The following is a 14,024-nucleotide window of genomic DNA, read 5'->3' as shown; positions in this document are numbered from 1 at the left end:
TGTGCAAGCTGTGCAGCTCAGAATCTTATGATCCCACTCGGGGTGGCTGGGGCAGAACATGAAAAGAACGCTGTGGGCGCACTCCTGGGCACAGTGCAGGGGCAAGGGTGGAGGGAGAGCCTGGCTGGCCCAGTGCCCGCGGATCCTGGGGCGAAGGGGTGTGGGAGCAAGACTGGGGGTGGGGGGGAGGGAGGGAATAGACTTGCACCAAGTGGCTGCCACGTGGGGCCCTTCCGCTCGCCGGGGCTCGGGCTTCTTTTGTTTCCGAGCCGCCCTCCTCCAGGGAGCTCCCAGTTCCCGCGAAGAAGCCACTCCAGGAGCTCCGTGGAGCTATTTCCGAGCCATCCCGGCTGCAGGGCGTGGGGGAGCCCGGAGGAGGAGGCGGGGAGGATTGCAGAGGCGCTCGGTCTGTTTTCACGTCCCCCAACGGAAGGTGCTATTTGTGGAGCCGAGCACACCCCGGAGGGAGCCAGCCTGGAAGGGGAGGAGGAAATGGGGGGGGGGGGAAATCACATCCACATCCACTCTCATCCGTACAGGACTTCCCCGGAACTGCCGCGTGGGGGTGGCAGTATTAATTCAATCATTCATCACCGCTCTCGCTCTCCCTCCCCCCTTCCCCCTTCCCCCTAGCAGCTCTAGCTGCAGCCAGGCCGGTTTGGGCACAAGAAACGCAGCGGGTATCTCTTCATTGCACCCGCCAGCTCATGGCGAACACTGCACCGCAGCGCGGGGCTCCCCCGGGCCCCTCCGCCCTGGGCTGCTGCGTGGCGCAGCACGGTCAAGGGCAAGGGCTAGGCTCCCCGCTCGCCGCAGTCATCAAGCTGAGGCCCGCTGAGGCCCGCTGAGGCCGCGCGCGCTCCCTGGCACGCGCTCCCTTTTTTCCCGGTCCCCTAGCACCCCGAGAACGCAGCTCACGCGCTTTCCTCCCCCCCACCTTTCTCCTCCTCCCCCGCATCCCATTGTACTCGAGCTGAGACGGTGAATCGCTGCGGAGTGAATGGGGGGAGCGCGAACCAATGAGCGCCGGCCTCGTCTAAGCCCCGCCCCGCAAATCCCGCCCCTTCCCCTTCCCTCCCCGCCCCCCCCCCCCCCCCCCAGCCCAACTCCGGTTCTCCTGGACTCTAACGTCACGGCAACTTTTAATCCTTCTCTTTCCCGGCCCGCGGGTTTGGCTCAAAGAGACTGAGAGAGCGAGAGATAGAGTGCGCGCAAGAGGGAGCTCCGTCTCCTTCCTCCTCTCTTTTCCACTTTGTTTCTTTCTTTCCGAGCGTGCACTCCCTCCTTCTCCCCCTTGGTGTGCTGGAGGAGTGTGTGCGGGGGGCACGCGCTCTCTTGCACCAGACTCGTCACCTGCGTCTGTGCGCGCGTCGCCCGGGTGCCTTGAAGCTGCCCCTTCCCCTCCAGACCCCTCCTCCTCCCCCCGCCCCGTCCTGCTGCTGCTGCACCTCCCCTGCCCTCCCCTCCCCGCGCTGCTCGCCAGCGAGCCGGGTGGTGGGCTGAGGAGCTGGAATCGTAGCACCTCATTGCACAACCCGGCTTCCCAACTGTTTACATATAATCGGACTGTGTGTATACAGCGTGAGTCACTCGCTGGAGGAGGAGGAGGAGGTGGAGGAAGAGAAGAAGGAGGGCACAGCCTGGGATCGGCGCACCGCACACACACTCGCTCACACTCAGTCACTCTCCCTCACCCAGCACGGAGGCTGAAGAGCGCGTAGGGGGAGAAGCGCCACCAAAAGTTGCCAAGGTGCCTTTGCCCGGAGACTGGCTTCGCGGTTCTGGGTTACTCGCTTGGCCATCCACTGCCGCTTCCAAAGCTTCGCTCCGAGTCCCCGGCCAGCGGCTCCCCGGACCCGGAGCGTGAGGCGCGCTCTGCGCAGACCTTCCTCCGCCTGGATTGTCTCTGCGGCGGCGGCGGCAGGAAGCCATCCGAGCCAGCCAGCAGGGGCCACCGCGCACCGGGACTCTCGGGGGACCGCCTTCTTGAGCCGCCCCTTCGGGGTGCGGGAGAAGACGGAGCTGGCCCCCGGGCCGGCCGGTGGCTCCCCGGCCAGCCTCGGCTGCAACGTGGGCGCCCTAGAGCGGTTCTGGCTAGCTTTGCCCCCCGTGGGGGGTGAAAGCCAAAAGACCTCGAGAGACGCCCCGGGCTCGGCTGCAGCCGTCGGATCTCCGGACCTCGGGGCCCCGCTCCCAAGCCCTTATCGGATCCTGGGATTTAAAAGCCCTGCTCCACGGGCTCTGGGACCTGGATGTGTTCCCTGCGCCCTGCCATGAACCGCAACGTCCAGCCCCGCAGCCCGGGCCTGCTGCTCCCTGCCGCCCGGGGCTCCCCTTCCAAGCGCCTCCTGGACGGCGACGAGGCAGCCGCGGTGGCGGCCAAATGCTTGCGGCTGTCCGAGTGCCCGAACCCTCCGGACTACCTCAGCCCCCCCAGTTCTCCCTGCACTCCCCCGCCCGCGCCCTCGCCTTCGGCGCCCGGCGGCAGCGCCCCGGGGCCCAGCCGGATCGCCGGGTACCTTCTGCTGCCCATGGCAGAACGGGAGCATGTGTCCCGGGCGCTGAGCATCCACACCGGGCAGGAGTTGCGCTGCAAGGTACGGGCGCCCACCCTCACCCCAGAGCCCGGGGGACGCCGCGTGGGAGAGGGGAGGTTGGACAAAGGTTTGGCAGGATCGTCGGTCGGAAGGGACCTTAGGAATTGATTCATTCAACCTTCATCCCCAATCACAGGCTCTTGGAGGGCGCAGTTACAGTAAAGATTTAAGGAGAGAGGGGAACGAACTGGGAAGAGCAGGCAGGGGTCTTCCACGGGGAGGTGGGAAAGCTTCCTGTTGGGATCTCAAGGGACTTCTTTCCCTGTGACTCGAGCGGACTTGATGAAGTGGGGGAGGCATAATTTTTCAACCACTTTTTTGCCATTTAACTGCTCCACTCTTTGAGCAGTCTTTACCCTCTGCTTCTCCGGAAAGTAATTCATCCAGCCCCTCACCCTTCACAATCAGCCCCACTTGGTGGAGGTACCTCTTTGGAGGCTGGCACGGCTGCCAGCTATGAGCCTGCTGGCGTTTTAAGAAGTGCTAGGACTTTTCAATGGGCATCCAGTAATAAGTCTCCATGGGAAAGAGGGTGGATCCCATGACCTCTAAGATCCCGATTCTGGGATTCTGTGACTCCCCTTCCTCCCACCCCACTCCAAGGGCCTGAGACAGAGGGTCTCCCAACTAGCACCCTTAGAACTGACACTCCCTAATGGAAAAGTGGGGAGCCCAGCTCCGGCTGGCACACTCATTCACTTCCTTTTAATTGATGACATGGATTTTTATTTTAATATTGAGGAGATAAATTCCCAGAAACAGGATCCGCAGTTTCCTTCTTTAGTGCACCCATCCTCTTGACGTTTCCAACAAATCCAAAGCCACCTAGGGAATCCCACAAATGCACCATCTCCCCGCCCCAAAAGCACAGGCTGCTTCAAAAAGCCATTGCTTGCTTCCTCTGGCTTACACTCTTCACCTGAACTGAGGGGTCAGCAGTTGGGTCAGCTTGATTTTCTGCTGCTCACCTGACTCGGTCTGAATGGAGTTTTTGTCATTGAGTTTGGCTACTGCCACCTGCTGTTTGACTTCAGGGGTATTTTAAATGCATGCAAAAACTGCATTTAGGGAATGAAAAAGGAAAAAAAAATCTTAAGTAACTAGTCCAAAAGGCCACTTTGGCAGAAATGTCTATGGATAGTGGTAATTGGGGGCTGGGGGTGGGGAGAAGGAGGTTGGGGAGTAGCAGAAGGATTTTCCTCGCTAGCCATCTATCAGACTGGCACAAGAGATGGGGTGGGACCTGAGGATTGTGTAATCCTATCCAGTTCCTCCCAACAGATAATAGCTGGATCCAGATGGTGACGGTCCATGTGTCACCGTTTCCAGTTGAGTCTAGGATATGAGTAACCCTGGCAAAAACAAAAGGCCTTTAAAAGAGCACAATTGGTTTCTTAGAGAAGTTACCCATTCCCTGGGAAGGGAAAAAAATCAGTAGATCTAAAACTCCTCCTTTGAAAGCATTCACTCTGAGCTTTTGAGAAACAGATGAATGATGGTTATACCTGAGTCACACTTCAGGTTGCTTAAAGTGCCCAGAGCTGCGTCATAGACTGATTTATATTTTTTCTCCATCTGTCTTTGTTTCTCTTCCTTTGTCTCTGTCTCTCTTTGTATCACTTTGTCTTTGTTTGGGCCTCTCTGTCTGTCTCCAGTCATCTTTCTCCTTCCCTCCAAATTACATTCTGCTGTTTTTCTCCCCTACCTTTCCTTGCTGCCTAGCTCTGGCAGAGTCACCATATTCTTTGTACTTTGCATGAATACCCTTCATCTCTAGATTGTAACATAATTGACAGCAACAGTTTTTAAGCTGTTATGGAATAAAGCCAGGGTTTCCTCATGCTGAGCTGGGCAAAGGAGACAAGGAATGGACCCAGCCTCTAATCAGTCATCAGTGAACACTGATTGAAAGCATCCACCGTGTAGAACACTATGAGGAGATAGAGAGGGATTGAAGACTGGATATCCTTGCTTGGCTGGATCTGATTGTCTGGAGAAATGGGGCACACGAGGATGAGTCCTCTCAAGTAGGTGGAACTGGTGGATGGAGTTTTATCAGGTCTCTGGAGGCTTAGTAGGTGTTACTGGTTTAAGTACTGGCAGAGGCAGTATGAAATTTGGAGGAAGGATGCGACCTAAGGAATAGAATACAGCACAGCCTCAGGAATATGTAAGCACAACTCTGGATATCACTCATGTGGAAATTAAACGTCTAAGTTCAGCGTGGGTGCTGAGAAGCAGCCTCTCTACTTTTTATATCCTGTCATAGGATTTAAAGATGGACAGGGCTTAGAGGTTATCCAGCCCAGCCTCCTCATTTTACAGGTGAGGTCATTGAAATTAAAAGAAGTTAGGTGATTTGCCTAAAGGTTACATAATCTGCAGAGCTAGAAATCCAACCCAGGTCATTCAAATCATTCAGTTCCAGATCCAGTGATATTTTCCACTGTACCATATTGCCTCTTGGTATCTATCGATCTATATCTATATCTATGTCTATATCTGTATCTGTATCTATCTATCTATCCATCTATCTATACATGTATAGATCACCTAGTCCAACCCCCCTCATCTTTTAACCCATGACTGAGGGACAGAGAGGTGAAGTTAATTACTCATGGTCACACAGCTGGTAACAGATCTGGGATTTGAACCCAGGTCCTTTGATTCTAGTTTCAGCTCTTATTTCCACTACATGAAGTTCATTCCCTATTTTCTCTCTGCAGGTGTTCCCTATTAAACACTACCAAGACAAAATCCGGCCTTATATCCAGCTGCCATCTCACAGAAATATCACAGGGATTGTTGAAGTGATTCTTGGGGACACCAAGGCATATGTCTTTTTTGAAAAGGACTTTGGGGACATGCACTCCTACGTGAGAAATCGCAAAAGGCTTCGGGAAGAGGAGGCCGCCCGGCTCTTCAAGCAAATTGTCTCTGCGGTTGCCCACTGCCACCAATCTGCCATTGTGTTGGGTGACTTGAAGCTCAGGAAATTTGTCTTTTCCACAGAGGAGAGGTGAGCATTAGTGATGGCTAATGCTGTGACTTTTTTGCATTTGCAGCAAATTTTCGTGTTGATCCAGTTAATACAAATTCCCAGTTAAAAAACATGTTATGCTGGATTTATTATTTAAGATATGCAACATGCACTGTCCTCCCCATCCACCCACAAAAATGCAGCTATTTGGCTTACTCTAAACTCTCTAAGAAGGCCTACGAAAGAAAATAGTTTTGATGGATAAAATATGGTTATAGAACCTCTCCCTTCCAAAATTATATATGATGTTAGGCCACAAGTATGTAGCATTGAAAAGTAAGCCTTCACGATATAGCTATTTACTGCTCTTTTATAGCATCCTGTCTCATGGGGGAATTTTTCAAAGAGCTGCAGGCTTTTTGAAAGGATATATTGATGTGCGGCAGGCATAATCAACTACATTAAGCTTAGGTATCATGAAGGGGATGTATGCTTTCTCTCCTTCCAGCCCAAATGCTTTGTCATACAAAGGTATCGAGTGGGATAACCACCTTTTTTGCTTTCTTTGCATAAGTCTTCAGAAAGCAATCCATATGAAAAATAAATGGAAATTTGGCATGATTTCAATGGTTAGTATGGGTCATAAAGGACTAGGTTAGAAGAAGAGGGAATAAAAATGCATGGAAATTCAGGTATTAGGTTTTAGATTAAAATTTAGATTAGAATTAGAATTTAGATTAGAAATCAATTTTCAATAGTTATTTATTAAGCACCTACTATATGCCAGGCACCATGCTAACTGCTAGGGATACAAAAAGCAGAACAGCCCCTGGCCTCAAGGAGCTTACATTCTATTTTTTGTATACATATACATATATTTATTTATGTATGTATACATATATATACACACACACATATGTTTGTATATATAGGCTTATGTATAAATGTATATGTATACATAGATGCATATAAAAAATAAACACAAGGTTAATTTATAGGAGAGAACACTAACAATTGGCAGGGGGAGAATCAGGAAAGCCTTCCTGTATAGAAGGAAACTGTAGAGAGTAAGTAGCCAGTTCCTACCTGCATTTTGGAATGGACTTCCTTTTTTTTTTTTTTTAACCCACGTGACTGGAGAGAGCACTGAGCCTGGAGTTAGGATGACCTGGGTTCAGATCCCAGCCTTGTGTACTTCCTAGCCATGTGACCTTGGGCAAATCACTTAGCTTCTGTTTGCTTCAGTTTCCTGATCTGTAAAATGGGGATCCTAACCGTACCTACCTCCCAGGGTTATTATGAGATAATAATCATAAAGTGAAAGTGCCGTGTAAATATGAGTATTAAGACCCATGAATGACATTTTGGGTGTTGCCATTCAGTGTTCCCAACTTTTCTCTGTCCGGTAGGTGTCTTCCTTTTAATTCCTCCAGCCTAGGGATGCTTTGATGAGAAGGTAAAGCAGATAAGTGGTTAGAGGGTGATTCAGATCAGGGGAACTTTAGATCTTACTCTGCAATATTAATTAGTTTAACTTTTCAACTTAAAACAATTCTAAGCTTGTAACTGGTGATGTGCTTTTTGAGTCTTACAGGGGTGATGTTCAGAGGAAGAGAATCCCATTGTGGTCTTGGGATTCTATTTCAATATGAGGGTAATGGGCAGATTAGCAGAGTGGTGACCTACTTGCTTAAAAGAGATGATTGATGCTGGGCACGGTCACCTCTAAAGAGGTTATCCTTTTTTGGAACATCCGTTGCATAGTCTTGCTGACCTGAAATATGCCTTGCACAGGCTAATGTCATGCCCATCGACTTTGGCAAGCAGAGGGTTAAGCAATTTAAGGCTGACACTCTTAGTCTAACAAGCACAGGTGCAGGGTTTTAGTCCTATGGCAGCCAATTGGGGTGGACAGTGTGGGTTGAGTCATATTTTCCGTTTACAGAACCAGTGGGTATTTTACATAACTACAGGAGGTCACCCTGAGGACAGAGTGAAGTTAACGCATGTACAGTACACTCTACTGAGCAGGAAGGGGGGGGGGCACATAGAAAACCAGGGCCTCTGAGAGGAAAAGGAATCGATCATCAGCTGGTACTAACTGTTTGTGTTGAACCTCAGAAGTGACTTAGCTGAAACGGGACCATTTCAAAGGAGTGTGGGGGAGAGAGACTGGTAGAGGAAACAGAGATGGTTCATAGGGCCCTGGGAGGTGGGGAAAACCTGGACAGTCCGGTCTGACCGCTAAGGAGGCTGCTGCTAGGAGCCGGTAGGATTGAGGAAAGAATGTTAGAGGGGGAGGCAGGGACCCTGCTTCAAAGCGTGGCTCTGCCACTCACTGCCTTTGTGACTCGGACCTCAGTTTCCACATGTCTAAAATAAGAGGTCAGACTCTATGACCTTTAAAGTGCACTTGAGCTGTGGCTTGCTTAGCAGTTTTTGGCCAGAGGTTTTCCAGTAACAGCAGTGCCTAGAGGTTGATTCATGTGCATTAATGCTTATACTGACAGACTTTGTGCCTCACCTTGGGGAGGGGCGACACAGACCCAGACTCACCTTCTTGCCTGTATTCTCCCTTCAGGCTATGTCTGCTCTACTCTAAATACCCAAATAAATATAATTAACGTTCCTTGCCACTTTCCCTTCATTATCACTATCATTGCCCAGGTGGACAAGATTGTGTGTGTGTGTGTGTGTGTGTGTGTGTGTGTGTAGCTCACCAGACACAAGGCTGTCCAGCGGTGCACAACAGAAATGACTTTGGGCACTGTGTTCTCTTTAATTCATAGTGTTTACATGCCTCAGAGCAACACAGGCAGTTAGTGACTGGATACCAGATTAAATCAGTGAATCAAAAGGACAAGTGACGCGCTCCCTGAAAGAGAACTTAGTACTCTTCCCAGATATTCTTTACCTCAAAGGTCAGACTCCCTCCTCTTACCCTGAAAGGAATTTTGCAAAGTTTTTATAAACTCTCCAACAGCCATCTCACATTTGGATTAAGCATCGTAGTTCATAAGGTACTTCCCAACATTATCTCATTTGATCAGTCAGCGTCCTCCAACATTTATTAAGTGCCTACTGTGTGCCAGGCACTGTGGGCGCAATTAAAAAGTTAAGCTAGTCCCCTGACCTCCCTGAGCATCATTCTATTGATCCTGGCAACTGTCTGAGGTAGGCAAGGGTGATCTGGTTTCCTCTTCTTGGAAAACAATGATGGATTTGGACTAGATGAGCTCTAAATGAGCTCTAGCCCTCAGTCCTGGGATTCTCTATAACAAATGAGGAAACTCAGGCCTAGAGAGGTTAAGGAGCCTGGCAGGTTAGTAATAGTACATAATGAGTCTAATAATCATAGCTCACATTTCAATAGTGCTTTAAGGCTTGCAAAGCCTTCTATGGAGATTACATCATTTGACCCTCACAACCATAATGTGAGTGTAAGTGACTAAGTGACAGAGCCAGGCTACCTGCTTCCTCTCAGTTCTCGCTCTTTTAACAACACAAGTATCAGTATTTCGAGTCAGCACCAACTTTCTGAACAGGGATGGTATTAAGGGGTATGCATCCCACCCTTTCAGTTTGCAAACATTTGCTGTAATTGGAATTGTTTGATAAATATTGAGGCCTCTGTTCCTGTGACTTGTAAGTGCATTTGATACTGGTACAGTAGTGCTGGATTTGTCCTTACACCATGCTGTGCCCCCCTCCCCCCCCACCTCTCCCCTCCCCCCCAGTCATGCTTCACGTGGGGCTGAGAAGGCTTGGTTTCTTCCAAACACTGGCTATGGACTTTAGCTGTTAACATTTGCGGTTTCCATTTTTGGCTGCTCCTCATTCTTCACAACAGCTCATATTTATTTCTTCTGTCATGCAGGACGCAGCTCAGACTAGAAAGTCTCGAAGATACTCACATCATCAAGGGAGAAGATGATGCCCTGTCGGACAAGCACGGCTGTCCGGCCTATGTGAGCCCTGAGATTTTAAACACAACAGGGACCTACTCCGGCAAGTCGGCGGACGTTTGGAGTTTAGGGGTGATGCTCTATACCCTTTTGGTGGGGCGCTACCCCTTCCATGACTCAGACCCCAGTGCTCTCTTCTCCAAAATCCGTCGTGGACAATTCTGCATCCCTGACCACATATCCCCCAAAGCCAGATGCCTCATTCGCAGTCTTCTGAGACGGGAGCCCTCCGAGAGACTCACAGCTCCAGAGGTCTTACTTCATCCCTGGTTTGAGTCGGTTTTGGAACCTGGATACGTAGACCACGAAACAGGAACGTCAGACCAGATCGTTCCAGAACACCAGGAAGACAGTGACATTAGTTCCTTCTTCTGCTAATCCTAAAACCTCAAAAACCTCATAATTCTCACACATGGCATTTTTTTTTCTTTCAAGGGTTTCGTCTTTCCATTTTTATAGACGGGTAGAGCTTTAAGTATGGTGACAACCAGATAAGTGACAATGTAAATAAGCACAGCTGCTTTACTCAGAATTCCTGATCCTTATGTTTTCTGTGCTGGGTGACATTGCTGAGACAAACACTCTGATTGGCCACCCTACAGAGCCTTTATGGTTCTCAGGGAGTCCTCATCTCTGATTGGTTAGGTGCTGAGATCTGCACCTTTTGCTGCTGGCAAAGGTTACGGCAGTGGAACAGAATCACACTTTTACCATGAAGCAAACTTGAAAAATTTTAGAGGGAGAATGAATGAATCCTTACAGCGGCTTTTGGTGTATGTGTGGTCACTTACCTGGCAATACCCATATTTTACCAATGAGATAAACTATTGGTCCAACGAACCCGCCATCTTTGCTGCTCTTTGGATAGGTACCCTTTTGCCTTTGCAAGGGGCTGTGCTATCCAATTGGAAGTTTGCTAAACCTGCATCTTCTCCTTAGACTCATGTACCAACTGCTTTGCCCCATTCCTTGATCAGACTGTTTCAGGAATACAAGAGCCTGCCCTGCTGCGTAAATCCAGACTCATTCCTCAATTTCCTGTTAAGACCTCATATACACTAATGCCTTCTCCTTGAACTTGAAATGTTCCCCCCTTTCCTTCCTGACTCCCCCATCTCTCCCTCTCCCTAGCCCTAGCTATAAAAGTACTTACCAGCTAACCACGGAAAAAAATCATAAAAAGCTTCTGAACTCCTGGCTATTTCAGAACTCTGATCTCAGACAGAGAGACTGCAGTTTTGTGAATAATTTGAGTACTTGGAAGTGGTTAGCTTTTTTGGTTCCTCCCAAGTGCACTAGCATCTCTTTCTGAGGCCGTTTCAGGGCTGGCCATCTTGTCCTGGAGGAGAAGGATCAGGAGTCCCCTGTGCAGCGAAAGTCAAATATGTCCTTTCATCAGCAGGAAATATGGAAATGTTTAGAAAGCGAGCCTTGGGTAGTCTTAGGAGAGCCTCAGACTGGTTTCTAGGAGTGTCCCTTCCCTGTTTATCTGCCTCTAGCAGGTGTGTGTGTGTGTGTGTGTGTGTGTGTGTGTGTGTGTGTGTGTGTATGTGTATGTGTGTGTGTATGTATTTGTTTGCATGATGGTTGTTAATATTTCAGACTTTATGTGGTTAATAAATCCATGTATCTGTGTCATTGACTGCTAGGGTAGAATAAGTAGGCCAAATCCTACCTAAGATTCCTGCTTTATCTTTCCCGCATGGCCCTCTTTTTTGCTTTGTCAAGAAATGGCAACTTGTGTTAACATAAATCTAAATGAAATCTAAAACTAAAAGTTTTCAGTAAACTCCTGGGACAGTCCCAAAGATGAGTTGGTTACACGGGTAAATGGAACATTTATGTACATATATATGCACACACACATGTGTGTACATACATACACACATGTATATATACACATACATGTATGTGTGCATATATGTGTATTTTATATATATACACACACATACACATGGCACAGTAACGGCGTGGTCATTTTACAACAGGGCTAAGCCTTGGCAAGCTGTCCAATGCCTTGTGTGAGGGTGCCATGGATACCTCATGTATTGTGGACTTTGTCCATATGTTCGACCTTTTCTATGTGTGTTCTATGTGTTTTGTTGTCGTCTGATCCTGAGGCTTTGTCGTCCTGTTTTTCGTCCATGTCTGAATAACCAAGGTGTCAAAACAAAGGTAAATGTGAATCTTTTGGCAATACTAACTTGACAGAATCATGGGAATTAGGGAGGAATGCAGGGGAGGAATGGAGCGGCCAGAGCCTCTGATGCACTAACACTCTCGTGGTTGTGCGACATTTGTGTGATATTTGTATCTGTGATACAGCCTATGTGTAAAGAGTCTGTGTGTGCTGGCAGAACAGTCTGCCAGGGAAGCTAATAACACTATGTTGATCCTGTAAATATGTATATATGTGAAAATGGACATGAATGTCTGACTTGTAGAGAAGTTTTAATAAACCTGGTTTCATAAAGATGTCTTGTTAATATTTTTTTGTAAATCCCAAATTCACCTTCTCCATTTTGTACTTTCAACCAAGGCAGCAAACATTTATTAAGCACCTACTATATTCCAGGCACTGGGTTAGGGACTGAGGAATAATACAAAGATGAACAAAACCAAGACTCCCTTTCCCTCAAATAAGAACACACTTACTTAAGGAGATCATAGAATCTTAGCATTCAAAGGGACTTCACAAGACATCTAGTCTAACCTTTACTAGAATAAGAAGTCTCCTAACCAGGTCCAGGCTTTACTTGAAAACTTCCAATAAGTGGGAAGCTCCCTCCTTCCCAAAGCAGTCTATCCCAGTTTTTGACAGCCCTAGCTGTTAGGCAGCTTTCCCTTATTTCAAGTTTATATTTATGTCTGCACCTTCTACCGGTAGCTACTCCCTTTTCTGCCCTCTGGGGCCAAGCAGCCCATTCTGGCCACAGATATATTCATATACTATGACAAAGCAGATGACAGCCCTTTTGGAGGTGTCAAATAGTTGGAGAAGATTTTTCATAGCAGTTCACATTTCTACGGTGTCTGTCTTAAAGTTTTCACATTGTTTTCCCTAGGACAATTGAAGGGAGGAGTACATGTGTAGATGGCTCGAACAGTTCAAGTGATTTGAACATGAGCAGATATAAGGCCAGAATCTAGCAGTCCTTAACTCCCAAGCTTATCTTGTTAGAGCACAAGAGACCTTAGAGGTCCTCTGGAGAGGGTCGTAACATTTTTGTGTGTGTTGTGGACCCCTTTGACAGTCTGGTGAAGCCTCTAAACTCTTGAAATAATGTTTTTTTTTAATACATGGGATTAAAAAGGGAACCAACTATGTTGAAAGAGTTATCAAAATATGTTTTAAAAATCCAAGGTAATTGGCCCCAGGTTAAGAACCTCTGTGTCTAGGCCAGTACCTTCAATCAGCAGATGAGGAAATTAAGACCTAGCATCATGATGCAACTTGTCCCAAAGTGAGAGAACGGTAGACCCCCCGCACTCAAACCCAGATCTTTTGTCCTGATGCTTTCCCACATCTGCTGAGTCCTCTAGATTGTTCCAGTCAGATAGAACCAGTTTCCTTTTCTGCTTAGTCTGACCGTTTTTTTCCTTTCTGTTTTATGGTTACTGAGAAGAACTGAAGGAAGATATATAATGAAATCATACTAATTTGGATCAATGGGACCCTTGCCCCAAAAAAAACAGTTTTGAACTATCTAATAAAAAAAATAGTAGAACAAGAGGCCCCTAGTCAATTGCTTCTAATTTATACACTAATTTGAATAAACAGGCAAAGACTGAATAGCATTTTGACTATAAACATGTACATATGTCAGGAGGAGAAGGAATATAGTTGTCACAATAGCTCTCAGCTTTGGGGCTTTTTAGAAGCATGCAAAAGTCGAAGATGGTACAAATAGCCTCTTTTAGGACTCATGCTCAGAGAATTCTAAGAAATAGACATCCAAGATAGATTAAAAGAACAGAATATACTACATAAAACAGGAAATTATAAAAAGAAATGGAAAAACCATGGAAAGAACGGATGACAGAAATCTTAAATGAGCTTGTGAATCAGAAAACTCGCGGAAAGAGGGAATGGAGAACACCCCAGGAAAAAAAGATAGATGAACATGGTCTCAAAAACAGGAATGGGTGGGGCCATTCATTCTGCAATGATCAGTCCTTAAATGAAATGCTGGCTGGTTGTTTGGCCATGCAGAGTGTTAATACTTTGGACTCCTGAGTCTCTTTTAATCTAAAGATTTCAAAACACTTTGAAGCAATGGAGGTTACACCACTTCTGTGTACTGTTGTTAAGTGCACCAGGTAGGGAGATGTAGGACGAGATTGACTGGAATGTGACACAAGTCAATAAAATTAATCAGTTCCAAGATTGGAACAATTCTGGGCTAGCAGCTGCCAATCAGATTAGATGAATCTAAGGAGAGGTTGCGGATCAAGGGCAGCTGGGAAAGGAAAATGAGCATA

The 14,024-nt window shown here is 47.6% G+C and overlaps 1 protein-coding gene across 1 annotated transcript; it reads left to right on the top strand.

Moving 5' to 3' along the window:
- The first annotated feature begins 1,509 nt into the window (after positions 1 to 1,509).
- TRIB1 (tribbles pseudokinase 1) lies at positions 1,510 to 12,017 on the top strand. Its single transcript, XM_036766723.1, has 3 exons — positions 1,510 to 2,597; positions 5,324 to 5,616; positions 9,455 to 12,017. The coding sequence occupies exons 1-3, from the start codon at positions 2,253 to 2,255 to the stop codon at positions 9,918 to 9,920; spliced, it is 1,104 nt and encodes a 367-aa protein (XP_036622618.1). The 5' UTR covers positions 1,510 to 2,252; the 3' UTR covers positions 9,921 to 12,017.
- The last annotated feature ends 2,007 nt before the right edge of the window (positions 12,018 to 14,024 follow it).

This window comes from Trichosurus vulpecula, chromosome 1 (assembly GCF_011100635.1).
Source record: "Trichosurus vulpecula isolate mTriVul1 chromosome 1, mTriVul1.pri, whole genome shotgun sequence".
In the NCBI taxonomy this organism is placed as follows: Eukaryota; Metazoa; Chordata; class Mammalia; order Diprotodontia; family Phalangeridae; genus Trichosurus; species Trichosurus vulpecula.
The sequence above is the reverse complement of the archived record's forward strand: the minus strand, read 5'-3'. Positions and strand labels throughout refer to the sequence as shown.